Here is a 26704-nt window from a genome sequence, read left to right as displayed (position 1 = left end):
AAATTGTAGCAATATTTTTTATGGATCTGTCTCCTAAGGCAAAAGAAACAAAAGTAAAAATGAACAAATAGGACCTAATTAAACTTGAGCTTTTGCACAGCAAAGGAAACCATCAACAAAATGAAAACACAACCTACTGAATGGAATAAAATACATGCATATAATATGACCGATAAAGGGTTATTATCCACAATGTACAAACAGCTCATACAAGTCAGTATCAGAAAAACAAACAATCCGATTAAAAAATGGGCAGAATGTAGTGAGGTGGATGGAGTTAGAGTCTGTCATACAGAGTGAAGTAAGTCAGAAAGAGAAAAACAAGTACAGTATGCTAACACATATATATGGAATCTAAGGGAAAAAAAAAAAAAGGTCATGAAGAACCTAGTGGCAAGACGGGAATAAAGACACAGACCTACTGGAGAATGGACTTGAGGATATGGGGAGGGGGAGGGGTAAGATGTGACAGGGTGAGAGAGTGGCATGGACATATATACACTACCAAATGTAAAATAGATAGCTAGTGGGAAGCAGCCGCATAGCACAGGGAGATCAGCTCGGTGCTTTGTGACCACCTAGAGGGGTGGGATAGGGAGGGCGGGAGGGAGGGAGCCACAAGAGGGAAGAGATATGGGAACATATGTATATGTATAACTGATTCACTTTGTTATAAAGCAGAAACTAACACACCATTGTAAAGCAATTATACTCCAATAAAGATGTTAAAAAAAAAAAAAAGGGCAGAAGACTTGAATAGACACTTTACCAAAGAATACATACAAATGGCCAGTAGGCACATGAAAAGATGTTTAACATTGATAATTATCAGAGAATGCAAATCAAAACCACAATGAGAGAGTGGCTATCACACTCACACCTGTCAGTGTGGCTATCATCAAAAAGACCACAAATTATAAATGTTGGTGAGTATGTGGAGAAAGGGGAACCCTTGTACACTGTTGGTGGGAATGTAACTTGGTGCTGCTACATTGGAAATCAGTATGGAAGTTCCTCAAAAAAAAAAAGAAAAAAGAAAAAATGAAACAACCATGTGATCCAGAAATTCTACTCGTGGATATATATCCAAAGAAAACAAAAATACTAATTTGAAAAGATACATGTACCCCCATGTTCAAAGGATCATTATTTACATTTGCTAAGACATGGAAGCAACCAAAGTGTCCATCAACAGAAAAATTCATAAAGGAGATGTGGTGTATATATACAATGGAATATTACTCAGCCATAAAAATGAATAAAGTTCTGCCATTTGCAACAACATGGATAGATCTAGAGAGTATTATGCTCAGTGAAGTAAGTCAGACTGAGAAAGACAAAGACTGATGTTATCACTTATATGTAGAATCTAAAAAATTAAACAAATGTATATAACAAAACAGAAACAGATCCACAGATACTGAGAACAAACTAGTGGTTACCAGTGGGGAGAGGGGAGGGGGGGAGGGGCAAGATAGGGATGGGGTGAGATTAAGAGATATAAACTACTATGTATAAAATAGATAAGCAACAAGGATATATTGTATAGCACAGGGAAATATAGCCATTATTTTGTAACAACTTTACAGTATAATCTATAAAAATCTTGAATCACTGTGTTGTACACTTGAAACTAATAAAATAATGTAAATCAACTGTAATAAGAAAAAAGATTGGAGTGGATATCTTAACATAGGCACAAGGTGAGTGATATTTAATATAAAATTAATAATGTGTTAGTTTTATTATTGATTTATAACTTTGCTTTCAAAGAATTACATTACCGTACCAAATGCCTCTCTCTCTCATAATTTGAGAAACTGCGTATCACCCTATTACCACAGGTAAGTGACTTTTTAAAAAAATGTAACAGTGTTTCCAAGTCTGTATTATGAATATGACTGTAATACTATAGGCCATTAAAATTTTATAATAATTCATTCATTAGTGTATGGGCTAGGCTATGTGAAGAAATTGTATTGATTACACTAGGCTACCATTAAGCAATCATATTGCCGCTTCTTTGTTATCAGTGCATGAATCGTTATTCCTGTAAGTAAAAATAAATTTTTTAATGTAATTTTTTCATTTTTAATGTTGGTATTAGTAGTACATATAACTTCTACTGTATTTTGTATCATATAATGCAATACTGACAATATTGATATAGGTAGATACTGACTGACAGAGGATTCATCTTGTCAACAGATGACATAAACTTATGGTATCAATAAATACAGTACAGTACTGTAAATGTATTTTCTTTTCCTTATGATTTTCTTAATCTTTTCTCTTTATTGTAAGAATATAGTATATACTACATGTACAAAATACGTGTTGATTGACTGTTTATGTTATCAGTAAGGGTTCTTGTCAACAATAGTCTATTAGTAGTTGGATTTAAGGGGACTCAAAAGTTTTAAACAGGAGTCAAGATGGCGGAATAGGTGGATGCAAGGTTCGTGTCTCCTCACAAGTAGGGCATCTACTAGGCACTGGTGGGGGACCTTGGACACCTAAGGGGATGGGAGGAATCCCCATGTGACCAGGTAGGACGTGGGAGGGGGAAAAAAAGTGGAGGTGGGATGGGACCGATGCCCCTGAGGGGGAGCTGGGGGAGGGGAGAGATTCCCACACTTGGAGTGGCCCACTCATGGCATGGGGATTGGTGGGGATGGAGAGGGACTTTTGGAGGGTCGGGGGATCAGAAGGGAACATGGCCAGTGTCTCCCCCACCCCCTCAGACCCCAGAAAGCCTGCTGGGGTCCTGGGCCTGAGCCCCCCACCCCCAGGGCCCCCTGTGGCCGGCTGGGACCCGGGTTTGAGCCCTGCCCTCCCAATCCAAGGCCTCTCCTGGCTGTGTGGGTACTGGGCCTAAGGGCCCCCCCACACACACACACGTTTTTGTTTTTTTTTTTCTGTGTGAGGGCTTTCTCTAGTTGCGGCAAGTGGGGGCCACTCTTCATCACGGTGTGTGGGCCTCTCACTATTGCGGCCTCTCTTGTTGCGGAGCACAGGCTCCAGACGCGCAGGCTCAGTAGTTGTGGCTCAAGGGCCTAGTTGCTCCGCAGCATGTGGGATCTTCCCAGACCAGGGCTTGAACCCATGTCCCCTGCATTGGCAGGCAGATTCTCAACCACTGCGCCACCAGGGAAGCCCCTTTTTTTTATTTTATTTTTTCATTTAATTTTTATTTTTTCATTTTTTTGCTGTGCTGGTTCTGTTTTGCTGTGTTGTTGTGGTTTAATTTTAATATTTCTAATTTTATTTTATTTTTTATTCTTTGTTATTTTTCTGTTCTTTTTTATTTGCTGCCCTTTTTTTTCTTTTGCCATGTCACATGGCTTGTGGGGTCTTGGTTCCCAGGCTGGGGTTGGGCCTGAGCTCCTGTGGAGGGAGCGCCAAGTCCAAACCACTGGACTAACAGAGAACCTCAGGCCCCAGAGACTATTAATAGGTGTGAGTTCTCCCAGAGGTCCTCTTCTTGGGCCTTAGACTTTAATAGGTGTGAGTTCTCCCAGAGGTCCTCATCTTGGCACTTAGACCTGTCTCCAACCAACTGCCTGCAAACCCCAGTGCTGGACGCCTCAGGCCAAACAACCAGTAAGACAGGAACACAGCCCCACCCATTAAAAAAAAATGAGACGACAAAAAAATACGTTAGAGATGAAGGAGGAAGGTAAAAACCTACAAGACCAAATACATGAAGAGGAAATAGGCAACATACCTGAAAAGGAATTAAGAGTAATGACAGTAAAGATGATCCAGAATCTCAGAAATAGAATGGAGGCACGGATCAAGAAAATACAAGAAATGTTTAACAAGGATCCAGAAGAACTAAAAAACAAACAGTGGTGAACAACACAATAAATGAAATGAAAAATACACTAGAAGGGATCAATAACTGAGGCAGAAGAATGAATAAGTGAGATGGAAGATAGAATGGTAGAAATAACTGCCAAGGAGCAGAAAAAAGAAAAAAGAATGAAAAGGGAGGACACTCTCAGAGACCTCTGGGACAACATTAAATGCACAAACATTCAAATTATAGGTGTCCCAGCGGAAGAAGAGAAAGAGAAAGGGTCTGAGAAAATATTTGAAGAGATTATAGTCAGAAACTTCCCTAACATGGGAAAGGAAATAGCTACCCAAGTCCAGGAAGCGCAGAGAGTTCCATACAGGATAAACCCAAGGAGAAACACTCTGAGACACATATTAATCAAATTAACAAAAATTGAATTCAAAGAAAAAATATTAAAAACAGCAAGAGAAAAGCAACAAATAACATACAAGGGAATCCCCAAAAGGTTAAGAGTTGATCTTTCAGCAGAAACTCTGCAGGCCAGAAGGGAGTGGCAGGATATATTTAAAGTGAGGAAACGGTAAAACCTACAACCAAGATTACTCTACCCAGCAAGGATCTCATTTAGATTTGACAGAGAAATCAAAAGCTTTACAGAAAAGCAAAAGCTATGAGAATTCAGCACCACCAAACCAGCTTTACAACAAATGCTAAAGGAACTTCTCTAGGTGGGAAACACAAGAGAAGAAAAAGACCCACAAAAACAAACCCAAAACAATTAAGAAAATGGTAATAGGAACATACATATTGATAATTACCTTGAATGTAAATGAATTAAATGCTCCAACCAAAAGACACAAACAGGCTCAATGGATACAAAAACAAGACCTGTTTGGGACTTCCTTGGTGGTCCAGTGGTTAAGACTCCATGCTACCAATGCAGGGGGTGTGGGTTTGATCCCTGGTCAGGGAACTAGATCCTGCATGCTGTAGCTAAAGATCCCGCGTGCAACAGCTAAGACCCGGCACAGCCAAATAAAAAAACAAACAAAAAAAACAAGACCTGTTTATATGCTGTCTACAAGAGACCCACTTCAGACCTAGGAACACATAAAGACTGAAAGTAAGGGAATGGAAAAGATATTCTGTGCAAATGGAAATCAAAAGAAAGCTTGAGTAGCAATACTCATGTCAGATAAAATAGACTTTAAAATAAAGACTGTTACAAGAGACAAGAAGGACACTACAAAATGATCAAGGGATCAATCAAAGAACAAGATATAACTATTATAATATTTATACACCGAACATAGGAGCACCTCAATATATAAGGCAAATGCTAAAAACCATAAAAGGGGAAATCGACAGTAACACAATAATAGTGGGGGACTTTAACACCCCATTTACACCAATGGGCAGATCATCCAGACACAAAATAAATAAGGAAACACAAGCTTTAAATGACACAAAAGAACAGATAGACTTAATTGATATTTATAGGACATTCCACCCGAAAGCGGCAGAAGACACTTTCTTCTCAAGTGCACACGGAACATTCTCCAGGACAGATCACATCTTTGGTCACAAATCAAGCCTTGGTAAGTTTAACAACATTGACACTGTATCAAGCATCTTTTCTGACAACACTATGAGATTAGAAATCAGTTCATGAAAAAAACTAAAAAACACAAACACCTGGAGGCTAAACAATACACTACTAACTAACCAAGAGATCACTGAAGAAATCAAAGAAGAAGTCAAAAAATACATAGAACCAAATGACAGTGAAAACACGAGCACCAAAACCTATTGGACGCAGCAAAAGCAGTTCTAACAGGGAAGTTTATACCAATTCAATCTCACCTCAAGAAACAAGAAAAATCTCAAATAAACACTCTAACCTTACACCTAAAGCAACTAGACAACAAAAAAACCCCCGAAGTTAGTATAAGGAAACAAATCATAAAGATCAGAGCAGAAGTAAATGAAATAGAAACGAAGAAAACAATAGCAAAGATCAATAAAACTAAAAGTTGGTTCTTTGAGAAGATAAACAAAATTGATAAACCCTCAGCCAGACTCACCAAGAAAAAAACGGAGAGGGTTAGGACCCGTGCAGAAGGGGAGAGGCACCACATGGAAAAGAGGGCCTCTGGAGTGTGGAGTTCCCGAGTTTGGAGCTTCAAGATGGCAGAGGAGTAAGACGTGGAGATCACCTTCCTCCCCAGAAATACATTAAAAATACATCTGCATGTGGAACAGCTCATACAGAACACCTACTGAACACTGGCAGAAGACCTCAGACTTCCCAAAAGCCAGGCGGCTGACACAGTCTTGGTGCTCCAGCCGTTTGTCAGGCCTGAGCCTCTGAGGTGGGAGAGCCAAGTTCAGGACATTGGTCCACCAGAGACCTTCTGGCCCCCCGTAATAGCAAATTGTGAAAGCTCTCTCAGAGATCTCCATCTCAACGCTAAGACCCAGCTCCACTCAACGACCAGCAAGCTACAGTGCTGGACACCCTATGCCAAACAACTAGCAAGACAGGAACACAACCCCACCCATTAGCAGAGAGGCTGCCTAAAATCATAATAAGTTCACAGACACCCCAAAGCAGACCACCAGACGTGGTCCTGCCCACCAGAAAGACAAGATCCAGCCTCATCCACCAGAACACACACATCAGTCCCCTCCACCAGGAAGCCTCCACAACCCACTGAACCAACCTTACCCACTGGGGGCACAGACCAAAAACAACAGGAACTACGAACCTGCAGCTTGCAGAAAGGAGACCCCAAACACAATAAGTTAAGCAAAATGGGAAGACAGAGAAATACACAGAAGGAGCAACGTAAAAACCCACCAGACCAAACAAATGAGGAAATAGGCAGTTTACCTGAAAAAGAATTCAGACTAATGATAGTAAAGATGATCCAAAATCTTGGAAATAGAATGGAGAAAATACAAGAAACGTTTAACAAGTACCTAGAAGAACTAAAGAGCACACAAACAATGGAGACAACACAATAAATGAAATTTAAAATTCTCTAGAAGGAATGAATAGCAGAATAACTGAGGCAGAAGAATGGATAAGTGACCTGGAAGATAAAATAGTGGAAGTAACTACTGCAGCGTAGAATAAAGAAGAAATAATGCAAAGAATTGCGGACAGTCTCAGAGACCTCTGGGACAATATTAAACACACCAACATTTGAATTATAGAGATCCCAGAAGAAGAAGAGAAAAAGAAAGGGACTGACAAAATATTTGAAGAGATTATAGTTGAAAACTTCCCTAATATGGGACAGGAAATAGTCAATCAAGTCTAGGAAGCACAGAGAGTCCCATACAGGATAAATCCAAGGCGAAACACGCCAAGACACATATTAATCACAAAATCAAAAATTAAGCACAAAGAAAAAATATCAAAAGCAGCAAGGGAAAAGCAACAAATAACATACAAGGGAATACCCATAAGGTTAAGAGGTGATCTTTCAGCAGAAACTCTGCAACTTAGAAGGGAGTGGCAGGACACATTTAAAGTGATGAAAGAGGAAAACCTACAACCAAGATTACTCTACCCAGCAAAGATCTCATTTAGATTCGACGGAGAAATTAAAACCTTTACAGACAAGTAAAAGCTAAGAGAATTCAGCACCACCAAACCAGCTTTACACCAAATCCTAAAGGAACTTCTCTAGGCAGTAAACACAAGAGAAGGAAAAGACCCACAATAACAAACCCAAAACAATTAAGAAAATGGTAATAGGAACACACACATTGATAACTACATTAAATGTAAATGGTTTTAATCTGCAACCAGAAGACACACACTGACTGAATGGATACAAAAAGAAGACCTGTATATATCCTGTCTACAAGAGACCCACTTCAGACCTAGGGACACATACAGACTGAAAGTGAGGAGATGGAAAAAGATATTCCATGCAAATGGAAATCAAAAGAAAGCTGGAGTAGCAATTCTCGTATCAGACAAAATAGACTTTAAAATAAAGACTATTACAAGAGACAAGGACACTACATAATGATCAAGGGATCAATACAAGAAGAAGATATAACAATTATAAGTATTTATGCACCCAACATAGGAGCACCTCAATACTTAAGGCAAATGCTAACAGCCATAAAAGGGGAAATCAACAGTAACACAATCATAGTAGGGGACTTTAACACCCCACTTTCACCAATGGACAGATCATCCCAAATGAAAATAAACAAGGAAACACAAGCTTTAAATGATATATTAAACAAGATGGACTTAATTGATACTTATAGGACATTCCATCCAAAAACACCAGAATACACTATCTTCTCCAGTGCTCATGAAACATTCTCCAGGACAGATCATATCTTGGGTCACAAATCAAGCCTTGGTAAATTTAAGAAAATTGAAATCGTATCAAGTATCTGTTCTGACCACAATGCTATGAGACTAGGTATCAATTACAGGAAACAAATCTGTAAAAAATACAAACACATGGAGGCTAAACAATACACTACTAAATAACCAAGAGATCACTGAAGAAATCAAAGAGGAAATCAAAAAATACCTAGAAACAAATGACAGTGTAAACACGATGACCCAAAATCTATGGGATGTAGCAAAAGCAGTTCTAAGGGGGAAGTTTATAGCAATACAATCCTACCTCAAGAAACAAGAAACATCTCCAATAAAAAACCTAATCTTACACCTAAAGCAATTAGAGAAAGAAAAACAAAAAACCCTGAAAGTTAACAGAAGGAAAGAAATCATAAAGATCAGATCAGAAATAAATGAAAAAGAAATGAAGAAAATGATAGCAAAGATCAATAAAACTAAAAGCTGGTTCTTTGAGAAGGTAAACAAAATTGATAAACCACTAGCCAGACTCATCAAGAAAAAAAGGGAGAGGGCTCAAATCAATAAAATTAGAAATGAAAAAGGAGAAGAAACAACTGACACTGCAGAAACACAAAGCATCATGAGAGATTATTACAAGCAACTGTATGGCAATAAAACGGACAACCTGGAAGAAATGGACAAATTCTTACAGAAGCACAACCTTCCGAGACTGAACCAGGAAGAAATAGAAAATATAAACAGACCAATCATAAGCACTGAAATTGAAACTGTGATTTAAAATCTTCCAACAAACGAAAACCCAGGACCAGATGGATTCACAGGCAAATTCTATCAAACATTTAGAGAAGAGCTAACACCTATCCTTCTCAAACTCTTCCAAAATATAGCAGAAGGAGGAACACTCCCAAACTCCTTCTATGAGGCCACCATCACCCTGATACCAAATCCTAACAAAGATGTCACAAAAAAAACTGCAGACCAATATCACTGATGAACATAGATGCAAAAATCCTCAACAAAATACTAGCAAACAGAATCCAGCAGCACATTAAAAGGGATCATACACCATGATCAAGTGGGGTTTATCCCAGGAATGCAAAGATTCTTCAATATACTCAAATTAATCAATGTGATAAACCATGTTAAAGAACTGAAGAAGAAAAACCATATGATCATCTCAATAGAGGCAGAAAAAGCTTTCAACAAAATTCAACACCCATTTATGATAAAAAGTCTCCAGAAAGTAGGCATAGAGGGAACTTACCTCAACATAATAAAGGCCATATATGACAAACCCACCCCCAACATCGTTCTCAATGGTGAAAAACTGAAAGCATTTCCTCTAAGATCAGGAACAAAACAAGGTTGTCCACTCTCACCACTATTATTCAACATAGTTTTGGAAGTTTCAGCCACAGCAATCAGAGAAGAAAAAGAAATAAAAGGAATCCAAATTGGAAAAGAAGAAGTAAAACTGTCACTGTTTGCAGATGACATGATACTATACATAGAGAATCCTAAAGATGCCACCAGAAAACTACTAGAGCTTATCAATGAATTTGGTAAAGTTGCAGGATACAAAGTTAACGCACAGAAATCTCTTGCATTCCTATATACTAATGATGAAAAATCTGAAAGAGAAATTAAGGAAACACTCCCATTTACCACTGCAACAAAAAGAATAAAATACCTAGGAATAAACCTACCTAGGGAGACAAAAGACCTGTGTGCAGAAAACTATAAGACACTGATGAAAGAAATTAAAGATGATACCAACAGATGGAGAGATATACCATGTTCTTGGATTGGAAGAATCAACACTGTGAAAATGACTATACTACCCAAAATAATCCACAGATTCAATGCAATCCCTACCAAATTACCAATGGCATTTTTTACAGAACTAGAACAAAAAATCTTAAAATTTGTATGGAGACAAAAAAGACCCCGAATAGCCAAAGCAGTCTTGAGGGAAAAAAGTGGAGCTGGAGGAATCAGACTCCCTGACTTCAGACTATACTACAAAGCTACAGTAATCGAGACAGTATGGTACTGGCACAAATGCAGAAATATAGATCAATGGAATAAGACAGAAAGCCCAGAGATAAACCCATGGACCTATGGTCAACTAATCTATGACAAAGGAGGCAAGGATATACAATGGAGAAAAGACAGTCTCTTCAATAAGTGGTGCTGGGAAAACTGGACAGCTACATGTAAAAGAATGAAATTAGAACACTCCCTAACACCATACACAAAAATAAACTCAAAATGGATTAGAGACCTAAATGTAAGAGTGGACACTATAAAACTCTTAGAGGAAAACATAGGAAGAACACTCTTTGACATAAATCACAGCAAGATCTTTTTTGATCCACCTCCTAGAGTAATGGAAATAAAAACAAAAATAAACAAATGGGACCTAATGAAACTTCAAAACTTTTGCACAGCAAAGGAAACCATAAACAAGACGAAAAGACAACCCTCAGAATGGGAGAAAATATTTGCAAACGAATCAACGGACAAAAGATTAATCTCCAAAATATATATAAACAGTTCATGCAGCTCAATATTAAAAAAACAAACAACCCAGTCGAAAAATGGGCAGAAGACCTAAACAGACATTTCTCCAAAGAAGACATACAGATGGCCAAGAGGCACATGAAAAGCTGCTCAACATCACTAATTATTAGAGAAATGCAAATCAAAACTACAATGAGATATCACCTCACACCAGTTAGAATGGGCATCATCAGAAAATCTACAAACAACAAATGCTGGAGAGGGTGTGGAGAAAAGGGAACCCTCTTGCACTGTTGGTGGGAATGTAAATTGATACAGCCACTATGGAGAACAGTATGGAGGTTCCTTAAAAAACTAAAAATAGAATTACCATATGACCCAGCCATCCCACTACTGGGCATACACCCAGAGAAAACCATAATTCAAAAAGACACATGCATCCCAATGTTCATTGCAGCACTATTTACAATAGCCAGGTAATGGAGGCAACCTAAATACCCATCGACAGACAAATGGATAAAGAAGATGTGGTACATATATACAATGGAATATTACTCAGCCATAAAAATGAACGAAATTGAGTCATTTGTAGAGACGTGGATGAATCTAGAGACTGTCATACAGAGTGAAGTAAGTCAGAAAGAGAAAAACAAATATCGCATAGTAATGCATATATGTGGAACCTAGAAAAATGGTACAGATGAACCGGTTTGCAGGACAGAAATTGAGACACAGATGTAGAGAACAAATGTATGGACACCAAGGGGGGAAATCAGCAGGGGGGTGGGGGTGGGATGAATTGGGAGATTGGGATTGACATGTATACACTGATGTGTATAAAATTGATGACTAATAAGAACCTGCTGTATAAAAAAAAAATTAAATTTAAAAAAACAATAAAAACATTAAAAATAATGTTTATGATAAACAATAAAAAGAAACCCAATTAAAAAATAAGCAGAGTATCTGAATAGACATTTCTCCAAAAAAGATATACAAATAACCAAAAGGCACATGAAAAGATGACAAAATTCATTAATTATTAGACAAATACAAATCAAATCCACAATGATATATCCCCTTACACACTCTAGGATGGCTATAATAAGAAAGATGGAAAATAACAAGAGATGGAAAAGATGTGGAAAAATTGGAATGCTCATACATTGCTGGTGGGAATGTAAAATAGTGCAGCCACTTTTAACAGTCTGGCAGTTCCTCAAAAAGTATAATATAGAGTTATCATGTGACGCAGAAATTACTCCTAGGTATAGACCCAAGAGAACTAAAAAACATGTACATGAATGTGAATATGAGCATTATTTATACAAAAATAGACAAAAAGTAGAAACAACTCAAATTTCCATCAACTGATACGTAGATTAACAAAATGTGGTATATCCACACAATGGAATATTATGCAAGCATAAAAAGTAAGGAAATACTGAGACATGCTCCAACATGGATGAACTTTGAAGACATTATGCTACATGAAAGAAGCCAAACACAAAAGGCCATATGTTGTATGATTCTATTTATATGAAATGTACAGAAAAGGCAAATCCATAAAAAGAAAGTAAATTAGTGGTTGCCAGGTGGTAGGGGGAAGAGGGTAATTGGGAGTGACTGCTAATGGTTATGGGGTTTCTTTTGGGGATGCTTAGAATGTTCTGGAATTAGACAGTGTTGATGGTAGAACAATCTTATAAGTATGCTAAAAATAACTGAATTGTATACTTTACAAGGGTTAACTTTATGGTATGTGAATTATATCTCAAAAAAAAGTAAAGGATTCATACAGACTTCCTGAGACAAATAAAAACTGAAGGAGTTCATTTCCAGCAGACCTGCCCTGTAATAAATGGTGAAACAAGTTCTTCAGGCAGGAGAAAAATCACATACATCAGAAACTTGGATCTATATAAGAAAGGAAGAGTGGAAGATATGGAATAAATAAAGGTAAAATGAAATATGTTTTCTTATTTTTAATTGACCTAAAGGATAACTGTTAAATCATAGTGATAGTAAAAATGTATTGATAGTAAATGATATGATAGTAAAAATGTATTGGGTGATTATAGCATATGGATCAATGAAATGAATGACAGCAATGTCACAGGGACAGTAGGGAGGAATTGGGAATAATCTACTATAAGGTATCTGCATGACATGTGCAGTTATAGTATTATTTCAAGGTGGACTTAGATTATTTTATATGTAAAATCACATATTCTAGTTCACAAAGCAAGCCTCACTAAATTTCAAAGAATAGGTATCATACAGGCCAAGATCTCTGACGATAGAGCAATTGAGAAATTCATTAGAAAATTAGTTACAATTCCTGCATATTTGGAAACTTTAAACACATTGTTAAATACTCACAGGTCCAAAAATCACAATGGATGTTTTAAAAAATTAGATATTAATACTAATGCCAAAGTATATCTCAAAACTAATGGAATGTACCATAATCAGTGTTTTGAAGGAAATGGTTAGCTTTAAGTATTATATAAAACTGATGAGTGCCTGAAAATTAATGAGCTACATGTCTATTTTAAGTTAGGAAAAGAACCACAAAACTAACCCAAAGAAAGTAGAAAGAAAGATAAAATAAATATGAGTGGGAATTAATGTAATTGAAGAAAATATACATAGAGAAAATCAACAAAATCAAAAGTTCAAATGTTTGAAAAAAATACCAAGAAAATAAACCTCCAGTAAAATTGATTAAGGAAAATGAGTTAAAGCACAAATAAATAATATTATGAATGAAAAGAGTGGGCATGATTATAGATAAACACTAAAAAGATTTTAAAGTAGTGATAATATTATCAACAACCATATGCAAAAAAATCTGAAAAGTTAGGTGAAACGGAATTTGTAAAGAAAACATAATTTACCAAAATGCTGCAGAAAGTTCTGTAAGTTGTAAGGAAACTGAAGGAGTGCTTAAAAATTTTCCCATGAAGAAAACATCCGTCTCAGATAATTTTATATGAATATTCTACCAACCTGAAGAGAAAGATCATCTCAAATTTATTTAAACTCTTTTCAAAGTAGGAAAAAAGGAATACTCCCCAATTCATTTCAGAAGACCTGTATAACTCTGACACTGATGCCACATATAGTCAAACTGAGAAAGAAAAATAAGGCCATTTCGCTCATGAATATAGAATAAAAATTCTGAACAAAATATCAGTAAATCAAATCCAACAACATATTAAAAATAATACATCCTGACCAAGTTATGTTCCTACTAAGTATGTGAGGACAGATTAATATCTGTAAAAAACTATAAATGTTCCTTATTACAATAATAATTTTTTAAAGAAAAAATATATAATTATCTCAATAGATGCAGACAAAACATTTGATAAAAATCAACATAAACACATGATTAAAAGCTTCAGTAAATTAGGAATAAAAGGGAACTTCCATACTCTAATAAAGAATATCTACAAAAACTCTTACAGAAAGAGAAAATGATGAACATAGAACTCAGAATCAGTAAATGGAGACGGGGATAATGTGGGAAAGAACCACACAGATATAAGTAAATAATTGTCAAGGTCTTAATTTTTATCTTGAGTGTGGGCTCCCATGGATCTTTATGCTATTACTAACTGAACAAACAAACATGCATGGACCAGTGATGACGGTATGTCATAAATCAGTGAGTCTCAAAGTGTGGTTCCTGCAACATCAGCATCCCCTAGAAACTTGCAAAAAAAATGCAATTACTCCAGCCCCACTCCTACTGAATCAGAAACTTTGGGGGTGGGGCCCAGCAACATGTGTTTTAACAAGCCCTCCAGGTGATTCTGATGCAGGCTAAAGATAGAGCACCACTGTCATATACTATGGATTCAAATGTATCCATGTCTGAACACCTATAGTCCAATTAACAAAAGAGAAAGCCAAGCTGACGGATGAAGCTGCACAGCTGGCTCATGGGAGATGACCATCAAACTTTCTCATTTAGCTGAGTTTAAACTAGATGAGTGGGATGCTGAACATGACTCCCTTTCTTCATGATGACCTGGTAACAAATCTAAAAGGGAGAAAATGAGGCCTATTACACTATTAAAATCAACAGTAATCCTGAACCCTAGAAACCTGTTACACCTCAATGTTGTGTCACATTTTACTGTGTAGATCCAAAGTCAGAACCACTTTTAGAAAGTAGCGTGACTTCTGCAAATGGGGAGAATAACCTCTAAGAGGTTTTCCTACAGTTTGAAATGAGGGGGAAAAACACTGATTGGCACAGCACAGGTAACTGCCAGAAAAGTGTAGAGAGGAGAAAGAATGTAGGCTTGTGTGTTGAGAACTACTGGACATTGCTGCCCAAGACAAAGTGCAATTTTTGGAGTGTAGTATATCTCTGTAAAAGTCACACTAGAAGCATCTTGTCTTCCAGATAAGAATTATACCTTATGAACCTCTGCCAACTCATGGTCCATCCTTGCAGCCCTCTTTAGAAAACCATCTTTGGTGGTAGTGACTTTTGGTTTTGGAGGTCTGATTCGGGGTTGTGTCACAAATTCTGGGAGACATGACTCAAGTTCGACTAATCCTGTAGGAAGGAAGTACATGTTTAGTATCCGGTGCTTAAATACATCATTTGGAAGTATGCTGTTAATTTTAGTAGCTGTGTGCCAAGTGGTTTCATTTAGAATTATTGATAAGGTGTATCTCATATAATTGAATTGTCCCTGAAATATAAAGGAAATTTCTATATAATTATATTCTTGATGACTTAGATCATAAAATAAGAAATGCATTCTAAAATGAAAACATTGCCCTACAAAAATGTAACATTCCACAATAATAGACAGAAAATTAATGATCATATGAAACATGGCACCACCATTCTAAAGTGGATGTACACCAGGTTATCATATTCAGCTCTGGAGATGGTCAGCCAGAGGTGCAAGTTCAATTGTGTGACCATCAACTCATGATCTTGGCCATGTGATACTCCAACCTCTCAACTGAAATTTAAATAATTTTAAAAAGCCTCTCTTGGACTTTATAACAGGTATAACCCTCTCCACTAATTTATCCCCTACTTATCCATCCCCTTGCCCACTAGTTTTCTGGCATTTCTTCATAAAGAGCCAATTTCATTAAATATTTCTTGTTTGCTTCACAAACCTGGTATAAAATTTTTTTCTATTTCATTTTTGCAAAACTTTGATTTTACTGACATTAAACATGTTTAAATGTTTAGTAGTTTACTGACTTTACTCCTTAATAAATTGTTGCATAGTGTATCCATTTATTTATTTGGGTCTTAGCAGTTTTTATTGGTTTCTGTGAACTCATATTATTAATAATACTAAACATGCAATTGCTATTTCTTGCAAATATTTTAATTTTTGATTAGCTTTTAATCTAAACTGCTATATTTTATATATTTATATTTCTAAGATAATACTCTTATACTAGACTTGTAATTATGTGAATTGCTTACCTTCATAGGTGTTGAGATAGTGGTTTTTTACTACAAAGTCCTCTGAGTTGTTGTCTGTGAAACGACCAAGGCGAGATAGAGGTCCATAGACCTGTGATGCATAATCAGAATAATCCTTGATGATATTTCTTCTCTCCAACTTCCCTTCTATATTCTTTCCCTTTCCCAAAAGTTTTCTGATTGCTAAAATAAAACATACCTCCATGACTATCTCCAAAATATTGTTCTGAATGGTCCAAATGCAGACTAGTAAACCATAGTTTTATTCACAGGAAGGCTACTGAACTGAATGAATTTCATTACGATCACTCACTGCAGCCAGAACACTTAAAACATAGATCTGACATCTGTGTGATCCAGATTGTCATGAGACAGGTGGCCATGACAGAAGCTGAATCAGCTAGTGTTCTCAGTTGGTACTCATCAAAAATCTTTTATAACTGCATTCTAAGCTCTGGGCCAGAAAGAGGTATTCAATGAAAGTTTGTCAAATGAATGAAAGAAACTCAAAGTAACTGAAAAATATGTGTTCAATAGAGACTGAGGGAATTATTCTCTCCTAAGAGAATAATTAAAAGGGAAGGAAGACTACAGGTTCTTCAAAAATTTCTGTCCATCTTGGCTAACACCAGAATAAATCAGAATATATCCAAGCTTATAGATTTCAGAATTGTTTGGCAGTCTCAGCTGTACACAATAGGAGTTTACTCATCTAAGGAGTCAGGCTTACTACTTCCACCTGTTCCTTTTCTTTCAATCCCATCACAGACCCATCCCCTTTTGAAGGCTCTACATCATGCACTCAATGGGTGTAAAACAATATTATGAGATTTTGAAGTCACAATTGAAAGAGGTGGTTGCACTTGCCACTGCTGCCTTTTGGATGTTATTTATATTTGATCCTCAGTGCTTCTGTGTGTGACTTGGGATTTCATAATTACATAAAAATAGTTTACATTTTAATAGTTATTTATAAAAATTAGTCAACCCATCATTGGTTATATCTAGTACTGAAAAGAAAAAACTGTTGACCATATCTAAATGCATACCTAGCACCTAGTTAAGTAAAAAGTCATTTTCTCACACACACACACAAAAATTCAGGGGCATATAACAGTGAGAACAGATAACAGGGACCTGATTTATCTGGGGGCAGGGGTCCTTGAAGGTCTCCCCTGAGGAAGTGACATTTGAGTTGTGCCTTAGCCTGGGTTCCCCCACAGGCAGAACCTGAGACAAAGGCATGCGTACAGGTAGTTTATTTGGGAAGGTGATCCCAGAGGGCACGAGAGAGGGACAGGAGGAGTAAAAAAAAAAAAAAAAAGTAAGTCAACCCATCACTAGTTATGTCAACTACTGAAAAGAAAAAATGTTGACAGTATCTAAATGCATAGGTGCAGCTAGTTAAGTTAAAAGTTATTTTCTCACATCAAGAAAAAGTTTAAAAGTTCACTAAAAATAATTTTTAAGGAATTAACTTTTTGTAATTGTTTTGCTAGGAAAAATATTTTGAATAATTTTTAATGTGATTACATTGCTATTATTATGTGTATAAATTGCTAATTTGCATATATAAGCAATGCATTACAACTTTTATAAGTTAATTATATTAAAAGTCACTCAGCAAATACAGCAAATAAAGCTAAATGCTAATAAGTTAAATTTTCTTAATTTAAATTTTAATTTAAATTTTTTATTTAGTTATTCTTAATCCTCCACTGACTCCTCTTTTTATGTATAAAGTACAGATATATTTATAGTACATAAACAGATATACAGTATACCTGTGGTATTAAAATTTCATGGCAGGGGGATGAATTGGAAAAAAGATGTCTGAATGTCTTTTTTAGTGGAAACAATGAAAAAAAGGTTGAGAAACAGGGCTCTCTATCCAGGGCCTCAGCCCATGAATATGGGGAGCCCAGCACCTACACACACGCCCCATAATGTCAATAACTTGACTACCTGTTAGAACATCATTACTTGATTTTCTTAGTGAGGAATTTTCCTCCACCCTTCTACTTTTGAGAAATAACTCATCTCCTGTTCCTTATCTATTAAATAACACTAGGACCAAAAAAGAATTATATCACAGTCAAGTCAGGTTTGGTCAAAGACCCAAAGCAGAGCCAACTTTTCCATTCTCTTCACGGTTCATACTGCACCATCACCTGATACATGTGTGCGGTGAATCTGTGCCAACTTTGCCTCCTTCACCTCCTGAAGTTTAGACCACTGGGCATTCAAGCACGCCATGTTTACTTCATTTTGATTCTCATCACGCTTCTTCAGCAGCTCTTTTAGAACTTCCAGGCGAATCTCCTGCAGTCTTCAAGTAAATCACAAAACATAAAGAAGTCTACAATCTCTCAAATAGGGTGCTCTACTACAGAGAAAGGGAACACTTGCCATAAACAGAAGCTTCTCTTTGGGCTGGTATCATATTCATGTATCTTAAAAAGACCACTCTGGCAAAAGTGTGACAAATGAATTGGGGGTTTGGGGTGGCAACTCAATAGTGAGTCTCTGTATAAGAGGAATATGTATGGGTGTAGTTCTGAAGGACAAAAAAGAGTTTGCTAGGTAGATGGGGTAAAAAAGGGCTCTCCAGGCAGATGGGCCTAAGTGAACAGCAGAATGTTTGTGCACAGTTTCAGGTCGACTGGTATTGCTGGAGGGTTAAATAATAGGAGGAGTGAGAGAAAATGAGGTTGTGGCATGCAGCCTTAAGTGGTGAATGTGAAAATGCCAGCAGCTGACACATATAGATAATCATTCTTCGCTTCCCTTCCCCTCACCTTCACCTTGTTCTCCCAGGACTACCTTGCTTATGTGTACATATGACTTCAAAATTTGTACTTCAGCCCAGGTATTTCTGAACTAGAACTTCTATCTACTTGAATCTCCAGCTATATCCCCTGACAACCTCAAAAAAACCTCACTCATTTTATTCCCCCAGAAATCTACCCCTTCTCTTACCTTCTTCCCTCCTCTAATGATTCCTTCTCTAAAACACTTCTTACATCTGTTCCCTAGCCCATGTCTTTGTCATCTCTCTCCTGACTTGGACTCTGGTTGTTAGTCTAGTCTTTCCTCCTTTCAATCTTTGTTCCACATAGCGGTCAAGATTTTCCTTCCTAAAATGGAGATTTGAATATTTTACTCTTAAAAATTTACACAGTAATTTATTCAGTCACTCATTTGTCAGATATTTATGCCAGGCAGGGAATAAACAATGGTGAACAAGATAAAATATGTTGTCTCAAGAAGCACTGTTCTAGTGGAGTAGGCATATAAACCAACATTTACAACACAGGGAAATACATACCAGCCCAAAAGAATGAAAAGACTCCTGTGGGAGAAGAAATGGCAGAGCGCCTCTTCTAGCACTATTCCCAGTTGATCAAAGGGAAGGAGGGGGATGGTGGGGAAGCCTTCCTTCAGGAGCCATTAACCCAGCACTTGAGGATAAACAAGGGTTGAGATTTGCCACATTGACAAGGGAGAAGTGCGGCCTCAGCAGAGAGAGCTGAATATTCTACTCAAAAGGACTAGAGACAGGGCAAACATGTTATACTGGTGGAGGTTCTCAAAGTGAATACACATGGGAGGGTAGGGAAACAGTGACAAGTAAATACAGGGAGGTAGGCGTTTTTAAAAATAAGCACACACCAACAGTCCCCTTTCTTTATAGAGTTGGAAATCCTAGGTTCAATTCTCAACTTCATCACTTACCTCAGCCTCTTCAGTCATAAAATGGACGTAATAATAGTATCCATCCCCTAAGGTTGTTGTGAACGTTAAATGAGTGAATGTACACAACATGCTAGAACAGTAGTTCTCAAACTTGAGCATACATCAGATAACCTGGAGGACTTGCTATGACACAAATTGCTGTGCCTCGCCCCCTGATTCAGTAGGTCTGGGATGGAACCTGAGAATTTGCATTTTTAACAAGTTCCCAGGTAAGTGCTGATGCTACCCATCTGTGGACCACACTCTGAGAACTACTGGCTTAGAACTTAGCTCAAGCATGAAATAAGCACTCTGTAAGTGCTGAATGCTTTATGAATATCATCATTATCATCTCCATCACCATCATCATCATCGATATTATCATCTACCTGATAGCTTTTTACTCATCCTTCAACATACAGCTCAGAAGCTACCTCATCTCAGTACTTTTCCCAAATATCTACCCATCTCAAACAGAACTAACTCTTCTCCTGCCTGGGTTCCCCTAGCTCTTTGTGTATAGAGCAGCACATCACCTGAAGATCCTGCCTGCGAGTTATTGGTTTGAAGGTCTTTCACTCCATCCCCACCCACCTGCCCCCCTTCCACCCCTCACCCCCTGTTCCAATGGTCCATAAGAAGCCCTGTCAGGGTAAAGCAGTTTCCTGTTTCCAGTCCTGAGGTGGGACTCAAAATATATTTATTAAAATTAACCTCAGTTTAACCAAAGTACATGTTCTCAGGTGATATCTTCATTCTGGCCAGATACATTTGTAATATTCTTAATGTCCTTCTGACAAGAATATTCCTCTTCAAATTGCAGCAATAAATTTAAATTTCTGCAGACAGGATTGGGTATGTGACACCTACTCTGCCCCAAACACGATTTTCTATTAAATTGCAAGCTTTTACCAAACATCACAGTCTGCATCCAGGGTTCATCAGAAGGTGTTGCAAAAAGATAAACATATTTTGAATTCAGAACCACACTGAATCCCTAACTCTATTGGTCCCTAGCTTGCTTGCATGTAAGCACACTGTCAGGGGCTTGGTAGTACTGCTGTGAGCAATGAAGTACCTCAGCACAGCCTGGAACAAATGGCACCCTCAAACTTCCCTTCCTTTCCTTCTTGCTAGGGAGCTGTAATTTTTTGGTCCTCATCATTTCTACATATTCCAGAGACAACCTCATTACTGAAAATACATCAGTTAAAATGACTGAAAATTCAACCAGAAATACCTTAGCATATTATTACTTACATACTATGAGCTCATCTCTTAATTGAAAAGTTCCACTGTTTGTCTTTTAAACAGAAAAATGCCTCATTGGCTATAGCTAGAACCCAAGGTGTACTGACGGTGAATCTAGTACCAGGGGGAAAGAGATGGGGTCAGCCAGGAGGCTGTTTGATGGATAGGAAGAGGGCCAAAGTCTAGGGACCGTGGCACTGGGAATGAGCAGAAAGGGACAGTTTGAAAGACATTTTGCAGAAATCAGTGGGATTCTAGGTAAGACCCTAAAGAGAAAAGGGAAGAGAAGAATCAGAGATGCCTTGAGGAACTGTTTAAATTTGGGTTCCACACTGAACTACACACACAAAGAAGGCATTATACATTTTTATATTATTGGAGAGAAAATTATAGAGCTATTGCTCCTGAAGCCCAATTTCCTAACTACAGATTAAGGATTGCTTTTAAACCCATACATTTGGGAAAACGCTCTAAAGGTTAAAAGTATTAACATTAATCCCATCTGTGCCGAAGCAATTATCTGGGTGATTAAGAACCTACTTTTCGATCTCCTGCTCTCTGAAGGCCCACTCCTTCCTCTCCATGGCATTCATCATCCTCCTCCTCTTCTCAAACTGGGAGGTGTCACTCAGAGGGGGGAGAGTGGCTTCCCAAGCACGCTTCTCCCGGGCACGTTCTATCATCTCTACCTCAGCTTGTCCTGCCGGGAGACCTCGACCTGGAAGATGAAGCAGAACACTTTAGAAACACACAGACAAACTCATGTACCTATCAGTATTTAATTTACTCCCTTTCAGTTCCTGTCCTCTTTAAATTCAAGGGCTATGACAGGATGAAATGATATCAGGACACATCTCCAGATATGCCTCAGAGTTTATTATCTGCCCTGCACTGTCTCTTGTTAACAATTCAGCCAGAAGACATTTTAGTTACATGTAAGATGCTAGAAAGTATTTGAAGATATTAGGTGATTATGAAATAATCACACCTTGGAATGTCCTATATTGGAAAAATTCATATTTTGAAATACAAAGAAATATCAAAATAACTTGCAGAAAGGTCATAGTTAGTACGTGGTGAAACTCAGAATTTGCAAGTGGCAATCTGACCCTTACGGTCTTATGTATTACACTATACTCCCCCTCTAATAAAAACAAATATGAAACAAACATGAACTATACAGACCAGCCCACAGCTAATATCACACTCAACAGTGAAAGGCTGAAAGCTTTTCCTCTAAGATCAGGAAAAAGAAAATGGTGCACTCTCTCACCACTCCTATTTACATAAAACTGGAAGCCCTAGCCAGAGAAATCAAGCAAAAAAAAAAAAAAAAAGAGGGCTTTCCTGGTGGCGCAGTGGTTAAGAATCCGCCTGCCAATGCAGGGGACATGGGTTCGATCCCTGGTCCGGGAAGATCCCACATGCCGCAGAGCAACTAAGCTCGTGTGCCACAACTACTGAGCCTGAGCTCTAGAGCCTGCAAGCCACAACTACTGAGCCCAAGTGCTGCAACTACTGAAGCCTGCATGCCTAGAGCCCATGCTCCACAACAAGAGAAGCCACCTCAATGAGAAGCCCGCACACCGCAAGGAAGAGTAGCCCCCGCTCGCCACAACTAGAGAAAGCCCACATGCAGCAACGAAGACCCAACACAGCCAAAAATAAATAAATAAATAATTTTTTAAAAAAAAGAAATAAAAAGGCATGCAAATCAGAAAGGAAGAAGTAAAATCATCTCCGTTTGCAGATGACATGATCTTATGTAGAGAAAACTCTAAAGACTCTATCAAAAAACTGTTAGAACTAATAAATAAATAAAGTTGCAGGATACAAAATCAATACATGAAAATCAGTTGTATTTATACACACTAACAATATCTATAAAAGAAATAAAACTATTCCATTTACAATAGTATCAAAAACAATAAAATTCTTAGGAATAGATTTAACCAAGGAGGTGAAAGATCTATACAGTGAAAACTATTAAAACATTGATGAAAAAAATTGAAGAAGACACAAGTAAAAATATATATATATCCCATGTTCATGGATTGGAAGAACTAATATTTTTAAAATGCCCCTACTACCCAAAGCCATCCATAGATACATCCCTATCAAGAGTCCAGTGGTGTTTTTCACAGAAATAGAAAAAACAATCCTAAAATTTATATGTAACCATAAAAGACCCATATAGCCAAAGCAATGTTAAGAAAACAAAACTGGAAGAAACACTTCCTGATTTCAAACTATATTACAAAGCTACAGTAATCAGAACAGTATAGTACTGGCATAAAAACAGACACACAGAGCAACGGAACAGAATAAAGAGCCAGAAGTAAACCCATGCATGTGTAGTCAACTAATATTTGACAAGGAAGTCAAAAATAGTCAATAGGGAAAAGACAGTCTCTTCAATAAGTGGTGCTGGAAGGGCTTCCCTGGTGGCGCAGTGGTTGAGAATCTGCCTGCTAATGCAGGGGACACGGGTTCGAGCCCTGGTCTGGGAGGATCCCACATGCCGCGGAGCAACTGGGACCGTGAGCCACAACTGCTGAGCCTGCGCGTCTGGAGCCTGTGCCCCGCAACGGGAGGGGCCGCGATAGTGAGAGGCCCGCGCACCGCGATGAAGAGTGGCCCCCGCTTGCCACAACTAGAGAAAGCCCTCGCATGAAATGAAGACCCAACAAGCTAAAAAAATAAAATAAATAAATAAATAAATAATGTTAAAAAAAAAAAAAAACATTAAAGCACCATAATCTCAAAAAAAAAAAAAAAAATAAGCGGTGCTGGAAAAACTGGGTATTCACATGCAGAAGAATGAAACTGGACCCTTATCTTACATTTTTCACAAAAATTAACTTGAAATGGATTAAAGACTTAAATGTAAAACGCTTAGAAGAAAAGATAAGGGAAAAGCTCCTTGATATTAGTCTTGGCAATGATATTTTGGATATGACACCAAAAGCACAAGCAACAAAAACAAAAATAAACAAATTGGACTACATCAAACCAAAAATCTTCTACACAGCAAAAGAAACAATCAACAAAATGAAAAAGCAACCTATGAAATGGGCAAAAACATTTGCAAACCATATATCTGATAAGGGGTTATATTCTAAATATATGAGGAACAGATATTACTCAAAACAAAAAACAATGTGATTTTAAAATGGGCAAAAGATCTGAATAGACATTTTCCAAAAAAACATATAGAGATGGCTAACAGGTACATGAAAAGGTGTTCAACATCACTAATCATCAGGGAATTGCAAATCAAAACTACAGTGAAATATCACCTCATGCCTGTTAGAATGGCTATTATCAAAAAGAAGAGAGAGGACGCTCTCCTCTTCCAAGATGGACTGCATTCTGCCTATGGAATGTGTATCTCTGCTTTCATTTTACTATGGTTTAATTCTTTCTTGTACGAAGCCAAGGACCCTCACTCGGCGGCCTATCCCAGGAACTCACCCGAGACCTGGGACATGACCACCCTCTTCAAGCCCCATTTTCCTGCAACCTCTTTACAAAGGATATTAATAAATCTACTTCTTACCCCCCCCCCAAAAAAAAGACAAGCAATAACAAGTGCTGTCAAGGATGTGGAGAAAAGGAAACCCTTGTGCACTGTTGGGGGGAATGTAAATTGGTACAGTCATTATGGCAAATAGTTCCATAAGAATTCCATAGAGGTTCCTCAAAAAATTAAAAATAGAACTACCATATGATCTAGCAATTTTCCTTCTGGGTATATAGCTGAAGGAAATGAAATCACTACATCAAAGAGGTATCTGCACCCCATGTTCATTGCAGCATTATTTACAATAGTCAAGACGTGGAAACAGCTGAAGTGTCTATCGGCAGATGAATGGATAAATAAAGTGATACATATATATAAAGTGATATATATATATATATATATATATATATATATATATATAGTCACAAAAAAAGAAGAGAATCCTGCCATTTGTGATAACATGGATGAAACTTGAGGGCATTATGCTAAGCAAAATAAGTCGGTCAGAAACAGATAAATACTGTAAAATCTCATTATATCTGGAATCTAAAAAACTGAATTCATAGAAACAGAGAGTACACTGGTGGTTGCCAGGGGCAAAGTGGTAGGAGAAATGGGTGAAAGTGGTCAAAGGGTACAAACTTTCAGTGATAAGATGAATAAATTCTGGAGAGCTAATGTACAGCATGCTGACTACACTTAACAAAACTGTATTGTACACTTGAAAGTTGCTAAGAGTGAATCTTAAATGTTCTCACCACACACACACACACACACACACACAGTAAATATGTGGGGTGATGGATGTGTTAACTAACCTTATTGTGGTAATCATTTTGCAATATATATGTGTACCAAATCATCATGTAGTACATCTTAAATTTACACAATGTTACATGTCAATTATGTCTAAATAAAGCTAGGAAAAAGAACTATACATAAACAAAATATAGTATATTTTTAATTTAATATTTACATATGTGATATTTTACTATAAATATTCTGTTACTTGCTTTTTTATTCAGCTTTGTTTTGGGAATCTGGCCATGCCAATATATAGAGACGTAATTTCTTTCTTCCATTGTAGGACTCTACCACAATTTAAGCTATCTGCTCAAATTGACATTTAGATTGGTTCTAATTTTTTGATTATACATAATAATGCTGCAACAAACATCTAATACTGGTCTCATTATGCCCATGTATGAATTTCTCTAGGAACCTTAGAAGGATCTAGAGCCTAGCAACTAATCACAAAATACAATCATTTAAAATATTTCTGAATATTGCCAAATTTGCCTCCACAAAGCATATTTTTTCTCAAGCTTTCTGAGATTCTCCTGACCCTCTTCCACAGTCCATGCTACCTAGTCTCAGCTGCTTTTCACAGTCCTTACAAGTATTTAGTGGTTCAAAGACTCATATATACATGAGTTTCACTGAGAATGGAATTTGTTCTTGGGAGTTGTTCTTTTGGAGTTGTGCTTGTTGCTTTTGTGTAATTTCTGGGAAGAGAAAAGATGCTGATTTACATACATGGTTACACTGCGAGTAGAGATTTGGATTAGAATTGCTTGAAGATATAAAATACTTGTGAGAGAAATAATACTTATTCAAGCATGAGTCTTCCCATTTATAAACACAATGTTCCTCTTTTTTTGTCAAATCTTTGTGTATGTGCTTAAGGAACAATTTATATTTTTCTCCATAAATGCCTTGTGCATGTTTTATTAAGTGCTTTCCTGGGACTTTGTTATTTGTTGTTATTAAAAATATGATTTTTCAATAATATTTCTAATTACATATTGCTCATACATACAAAAATTACCAATATTTGTATGTTGGTTTCATAATAGGATACCTTATTAAACTGAGGTTCTTAGTTCTGATAATTTATTTCATTTGATTTTTCTATATGAGTACATTGTCTGCAAATATAGTTTTGCTTCTTCTTTCTAATCCTCATACCTAATTCTTCTTATCTTACTGCACTGACTCAATTATTTCTCTATCAGGATGCTATTATTGTCATAT

At 37.2% G+C, this 26704-nt stretch overlaps 1 protein-coding gene across 14 annotated transcripts in view; it reads right to left on the bottom strand.

Moving 5' to 3' along the window:
• CFAP91 (cilia and flagella associated protein 91) overlaps positions 1-26704 on the bottom strand; it is a 140253-nt gene that overhangs the window by 61344 nt on the left and 52205 nt on the right. For all 14 annotated transcript variants that reach the window (XR_014245420.1, XR_014245421.1, XR_014245422.1 and 11 more), the window contains 4 exons: positions 21688-21865; positions 18333-18490; positions 16162-16344; positions 15119-15261 (listed from right to left, as the gene is read on the bottom strand). Coding sequence is in view for 8 of the 14 variants with exons in the window: in XM_082394891.1 (XP_082251017.1) it covers positions 15119-15261; positions 16162-16344; positions 18333-18490; positions 21688-21865 (662 nt within the window). In the remaining 6 variants the exon portion in view is untranslated. The remainder of the gene's footprint in view (positions 1-15118; positions 15262-16161; positions 16345-18332; positions 18491-21687; positions 21866-26704) is intronic.

The sequence above is a fragment of the Balaenoptera borealis genome (assembly GCF_965194805.1).
Source record: "Balaenoptera borealis genome assembly, chromosome: 5".
NCBI classification, from domain to species: domain Eukaryota; kingdom Metazoa; phylum Chordata; class Mammalia; order Artiodactyla; family Balaenopteridae; genus Balaenoptera; species Balaenoptera borealis.
The sequence above is the reverse complement of the archived record's forward strand: the minus strand, read 5'-3'. Positions and strand labels throughout refer to the sequence as shown.